General features: G+C 39.8%; 1 protein-coding gene across 1 annotated transcript; it reads right to left on the bottom strand.

The window, feature by feature from the left end:
• Window positions 1-303: 303 nt before the first annotated feature.
• Window positions 304-5,489, bottom strand: LOC140154275 (uncharacterized). Its single transcript, XM_072176860.1, has 2 exons — window positions 5,468-5,489; window positions 304-4,326 (listed from the first exon to the last, which is right to left on the bottom strand). The coding sequence occupies exon 2, from the start codon at window positions 4,273-4,275 to the stop codon at window positions 319-321; it is 3,957 nt and encodes a 1,318-aa protein (XP_072032961.1). The 5' UTR covers window positions 4,276-4,326; window positions 5,468-5,489; the 3' UTR covers window positions 304-318.
• Between the last annotated feature and the right edge of the window lie 1,366 nt (window positions 5,490-6,855).

The raw sequence follows: 6,855 nt of genomic DNA, 5'->3' as shown, positions 1-6,855 counted from the left end.
CATGTCTTTCCCAAAAATTAGAATGCATAAACCGAAATTTGTCTTAGTACAAGTCTTTAGGCTTGATTGTTACAGCATACGAAAAATACCCTAAAAACGCATGTTTTTGGCCCTTATTTCCAAAAATTGGCCAAATATTAAAATATGACTTATATTGCTAGTTAGGACTATAAAGGATTAGGATTTAGCTATGTTTCATTTAGCAAAACAGAATAATATTTTTTTAATCCCAACAAATTAGTGCTGTATTTTTCTGGAATATAGGGAGTAGGTCTGAACGCAATGTGACGTTAACAACCCAGTTAACAATTATTACTGCTAGGAAAATACATTTTTAGCTTCAAATAATCTCTGTTGAGCCTGTGCTAACAAATTCTTAGCACTTCCGATTTTAGCCAAAGATCCTGATTCCTCAAGCGCAGACGTAGACACAGCCGATAACTTTCGCGCCAAAACAGATGTACTTATTGATACTTCCGACCTACTCCACAAACCAATTCGTACCGCAAATTCCTCCACATCATCTGGCGTGACAACTTCTTCTTCCCTATCATCAAGGCTTTTATTCTTCAAAAGTTTTGAGTTGTTTTCAATAATTTTCGCCCATTTTGCGTCGCTTTTGAATATTTTATTCTCTTGTATATTGTCATCAATTCGATCCGCTTCCGTACCGAGTTGTGACAGAAGATCTTGAATCGCTTGATCTCCCTCTCGTAAAGATCTGAATATTTCCCGTTTTCTTCGCATCGTAAGCATGTCCTCTTTTGCCTCATCTGGAACAGATTGATGCATGTCAACTATTTCTATACCATTCAATATTTTAAGAGCTTCTTCCCCAGTTGGGGTCTTGACTTTCTTTACATCTCTCTTATCCTCCTTCATTTCCTGATCCAATTCCGCTAGAAGTTCACCTAATCCATCGTCAATAAAATGTCTTGCATAATGTCTTGCATCACGCTTCTCATTTTTCTTAGGCTTCTTTTTAGACTTTGCCTTGTCCTTATTATCAGTTGCTTTATCTTTATTTTTTGAGATCAAATCATCATTTTGAAAATCTTCCAGAAGTTGTTCAAAATCTCCGTCACTATACGGGCTTTTCGTTCCGCCTTCACTTGAGTCACTCGCGTCACTCTCGTCATAACGTTCATTCCTAGAGGGCACATTTTCTTCTCCAGTTTTGATAAGCGACAAAAGCCTCGTCATATCAAACTGCCTTGCTTCTCTCCTTTGCCTCTTCTCCTCCTCCTTTTCTTCTTTTTGTTTTTGTTTTACCATTTCAAGGAACTCATCTTTCATCTGTTCTTTAAATTCCTTCTCCTTTCGTTTAGATTTTCTTTTCTTCCTTTTCACGTTTCCATAGAAATCATCATCCACATCGTCATAATTAAATTTTTCAGCATCTAAATATTCATTCATCATCTTTTTCAAGTTTTCATCCATTAATTCTGGTATTTTGGGTTTTCTTATGACCTCAGGATCTGGCTTGGGCATTGTTGTATCTGGACCAGAGTTCAAGTTAGGCGGTAAGTTACTTCCAAATGACGGTTGTGGCAGAAAAGTTCGTACCTCCGGTTCATTGTTGAATGGCGTCTTCATTTCTGATACTGTTTGATACGGATCAGTCGCGTGTGATGGAATAGGACTTACGTGACTCATAAGAGCAGAAGGACTAGGATTGGAAATGGGACGTTCGGAAGATTGGATGGCAGTAGGGCTTGCTATTTGCAGAGTTGAATCAGGCCTTTGATTAAGTTGATCAGTGTCAGTTTTGGCATGTTGTTTTGTTTCCGCAGACCTGTGTCGTTCTCCCTTTTGTTCTCCCGCTTCTGTTGGTTGTGCAGACGTTTCTGTTAATTTCTGCTCAAAACCGGTTTCAGCCGCCTGTGCTTGCGTGGTTGGCTCGTTAAATGGTAATGTAAATGGTTGGCTATGAGTTGTCACGTGATTATTATCTGCTTCATTCTGTTGTTGAGTAACCTGTTGCTGCTCAAATTGTTGTTGTTGTAGAAATTGTTGCTGTTGCTGTTCAAGTAGTTGCTGCTGCTGAATTTGATAATATTCTGGGTCTACAAGTTGGTTTTGGTATCCATATGAGGGCATACCGAAAGGATGCATCATTTGCGTTTGCATAAAAGGCATTGCGGGATTATAAAATTGATTTGGCATCATGTATGGCATTTGAAATCCTCCTGGTATTACGAAATTGTCTGGTGGCATTTGGAAACCTGGAGGAACTTGAGGGGGCATCGCAGAGTTTTCTGTAGGTTCTGGATTTTCTTGAGGTTGTGAATCTGAATTTTGCGTTTGCGGAGATCCGTCTGTGTCTGCAGCTTGTTCTGAAATATTTGTCTGAACGCCATCTTCGTCTTTAGCTTGTCCGCGTAAGGCTTCTATTATAGTGTTTTGCAAGTCTCTGTCTTTTGAGGAGTTGGTGTTTATGATAATGATGGGTCTGCTACCATCGTCATCAAAGTCAGTACCTGGTATAGGTTTACGTTGAGCTGTATTCTTTGGAATGGACTCCTGTGTTTGGGGGCGCTCACTCTTAACACTCGAATCAAGTTGGTCAGATGTTTGGGTTTCACAATCTCGCAGAACTATCCTGATTATCTGAGGAGGGGGAATTTCAATAGCTTTTGGAGTCGGTGGTTTTGGCGTTTTAGGAGATTCCTCTACAATTGTTTTTGAACTGGTGGCAGATTTTGAACTGACGGCAGATTTAGATGAGGCTGCACTTTTGCGTCTTTTGAATATATTTAAGAATCCTTTTTGTTTTTCCTCAACTTCTTCTGGATTATCTTCCAACTTACTTTCCGAATCCGGTGAAGGTGTTTCTAGCGGTTCATTTGTTGCTTGTTCATCATCTCCTGCTATTTCAGGTTCTTCGTTTAAGTTCTCCTTTCCTTCCGGGCTTGGGGACTCCTCTTGTTTATCCTCCGCCTCTTTCTCGTCATGTTCTTCATGTGGTGCTTGTTCTTCAGATTTTGTTTCTTCTTCTGTCACAGAATCTGATTTCTGTTGTGGTAATTCATTAGATTCTTCAGCTTGTGCAGTTTCGTTCTTTTCTGGAGATTCTGGCACAATCTCCTCATCCCTCTCTTTTTTCTTTCTTGAAAACAAGTTCCTAATTTTGATCAAGGTAGAAATTTTTGGTGCACTCTGCTTATTTTCTGTTGATGTCGACTTTGCAGATTTTGCAGACTGTTTGGAACTTTTCGACAAGTTTGTTACTGGTCTTTCCTCGGTTTCATTTTGTCCATCGCTTGTTTGGTTTTGAAGTGACTTTCCGCTTGCCGTCGTCTTTACACTTTCAGCTCTTTGCGACTCCTTGGATGTAGGTCTGGTCGGAAGATCTGATTTTTGAGACTTTTTCGATTGTGGTCTTGGTGATTCTTTATTTTCATTTTCCGCCCATGCCTGCTGCTTTTGAACACTATCATTTCTTGGGGCAGCGCTCGGTTCTCTAGATTCAACAGGCGTTTTTCTTTCTTCCACCAGCTGATCTCTCCCAGCACTAGCCGGTGGGGGTCCTCGCGGTGGGGGTCTTACCCTGCCACCACGACCTCGTCCTCGCCTTTGACCCCGTCCTCGTCCACGGTAATTATTAGCGTCTACGTCCGTTCGTGAAGGTCCGTTTGCACTCGATGTACCACGACCCCGTCCTCGTCCCCTAATGCCCCCTCGACCCCGTCCTCGACCGCGTCCTCTAGTGACCTCAACATTCTCTACCGGTGGCAAGTTATTGTTGTCAACTGTGTGACCTGTAGATACGACTTCGGATGAGTTGTGGCTTGCCGAAGAAGATCCTCTACCGCGTCCACGTCCACGACCACGACTGGGTCCTATTCTAATCAATTTAGACGGAGGCGTGCTAGCTCGTGTCTTTACTTCGGGTGACGGACTTCTGGGCGCCACATCGCGTTTCTCTGTTTCTTTCACCTGATTAGATAAAGATGATACAGTTCTGGAAGAAACAGGGCCCCCACCTCTTCCTCGACCTCTACCACGTCCACGGCCAGTACCTATTTTTATGACCCGAGATGGAGGGGTTTTGATACGACTTGTATTCGTTGCATATCCAGGTTTTGAACCGTCTTGCTTCGTTTCAGATTCAGGAAGATTTTGGTCGATTTGGGGAGCTTTCGGGAGGTTACGTAAGGATTCTCTCCTTCTTTTCTGCTCGGCAATGAGATCTTCATCCACATAAGGCTCGTCACTTTTGGCAGCGCCACTGTATGAGAGCTGTTTGGCTTGACTATAGTCATCTTTGACCATGTTAGTGGATAATTGATGAGTGGAAGCTCTTCAGATCGATCTTCATTTGTCCTAAAACAATTAGAGGATGAAAAGGAGAACAAAACATAAGCATCAGGATTGAACATATTTTTAAATAGTTTCATTACCAGTCGGATCTGCTCATCTGTTTTAGCAAATAAAATTGGTTGAAATAATTATTTCGATGATACTGCTACACACTTTACATAGCTATATGCACTATTGATAGTGCATGGCACTTTGGACATTAGTGTATTTCTTTGCTACAAATATATTTTGGAAACTTGATCTTAAAATACCGACAGGCCAAGTATTGGTCAGATATTAAGATAACTATAACTAAAGCTGAATTTATATTATATCGCTGAGCGATAGCAATTGGTTTTAGTAGAGCGTTTTTGTTAGAGTGATGAAGCTTTAAGTGTTGGGTTCTCCTTACGACAAATCGGAAAGAAATAACTTATTGTTGTTTTTCACCTGAAATTGGACCCTTTATAATAAAAACTGAATTAAAAAGACTAGTTTGTGTCTGACATCAGAGCTAAGGCGCGACGTGATTGGTTGCTGACCTGCGTAGTACAGCATTTTTGGTCAGGTTGACAAAACGTCATACGCAAACTAATCTTTTAAATTTTGTCTTCAGTTATAATATGTTGTTTCGCGAGATGATATTTTGCCCAAATAACCTTAATTTCTGTCTTGGGACTCTTGGCCAAAAAGTAATACATTAATACAGTAAAACAATTGCCCAAATCTTGTCAGATGCACGAATGTGTACACATACACTGTGAAAACACTGTTTAAAACTTTGCTGTTTAAAAAGACGTTGTTTAAAGTGTTGTTGTTGTTTAAAGTTTCAAACAACATCGTTCAGTTTTGTTGTTATAACATGTTGTCGTAAACTAGGTTGCATAAGTTTTAAGCAATGTTTTTTTTATAAGTTTTAAACAACCGCTGTTTACCGGGTGCATCTTTCAACCTTGTTTAAAAGTAAAATTAAACAACTTGTTAAAAAATTTAAACAAATGTTACTTGAACTTTTAAACAAGTTGTTTCATTGGTGGTAAACAAGTTGTTGAATTTTTAAACAAGGTTGAGCGATGCACCCGGTAAACAGCGGTTGTTTAAAATTTCCAACAACTTGTTTAGTTTTGTTCTTACAGTGTACAAACTTTACTATCTTCAGAAATACCTGTTTCAGTACTTGCAGAATCTTCATGGCTAACTGCTGTTAATTCTTCCTTCGTCTTCAGCACAGTCCTGAGTCGACAATGTTGATGAAAAAACAAGAACAAAAGAACGGACTAATTAGAACAAGGTTACGGTATATAACAACAAGGAATACATTAACATGATTAACAACATTAGGCTAACCTTCAAACAGATGTTTATCGGAAATTTTAAAAAATGAAAAAAATGCAAACACCTCTACAACAAACTAACTTGGGGGGTATTTTGAACAGTTAAACATGAAAAACTGGCCCCTTTGTTAGTAATTTTGAACCTTGTCAGAAATATTTATACAGTGTTCTCCTGAAAAGTGGACTTTGGGAGTGAATGTGACCCCCTGGTCACGGACCTGCAACATGGTCAAAGGACACACTTCTGACACTATGAAATACAAAACTATCTCATCTTGAATCTGGCAACAAGCAAACACAAACGTTTTTACAGAAAACGTTTAACTTTCGGGTTATACACTCTTACCATGCTTATGCCCACCAGAAAAGGTGCCACTCAGTGATCTAGCTTTTTGTCGCACGGAGAGGAGAACCCAAAAGAAAATGATGAATACGGATACCTTTTGTGTACATGCGAGGGGCGATTAAAAAAGTTCGTAGCACAAGGTATGCTACTCTTTCGCATGGTAATGAATTTGGTCTCATTTGAAAGATCGTTTCTTCAAAACATTTCTAAAATATTTGATTTTTGCATCACTGTATAAGAGCAGCACACTATATGCAGAGGAAGCCATATACCTCCTTGAATTCACAGGTACTGCCAGAAGTGAACACAGGGTCATCGTGGAAATTTCTCCTGACGGTGGTGAAAAAGCGCAAATGAAATTTGACAATGTAGAGTTGCTGTAAATTGTAATGAAGTCCTTGATATTCAACAGCAACGAAATAGTCCTTCGAGCGCAAGAATTGAGCTTCGACCTGCAGACATTAGGCCTACCACTAATGATATACGGTACCAATGCTGATACAGTGACATTGATAATGAAAAAGAACCAAAGAAGAAAGATGCATGAGATGGCTACAAAATATGACTACTCTGATGAATGTGCTTTCATCACAATTCCATTAACATTTGGGTATTCCATCGTGTCTTCTAGATGGGGTCCCCAGAATCTTCATGCTAAAATGGATACAGTAGACATCACCAGGTCCACACCATCTATATATATACACTTAGAATGAAGGTTGAGACAAGTGTCATCTATATGCGGCTAAAGGTGATAAGACACATCAATCACTGGAATGATGAGTCCATTCAGTGGAAGTACCTGAATCTCCCACTAAAGAAGATCATCACTCAGCATAGTGCAAAGGCCCTTCATCGGTGTTTTATGAGATT

This window comes from Amphiura filiformis, chromosome 6 (assembly GCF_039555335.1).
Source record: "Amphiura filiformis chromosome 6, Afil_fr2py, whole genome shotgun sequence".
Taxonomy (NCBI): Eukaryota; Metazoa; Echinodermata; class Ophiuroidea; order Amphilepidida; family Amphiuridae; genus Amphiura; species Amphiura filiformis.
This window is presented reverse-complemented; position numbering and strand designations above follow the sequence as displayed.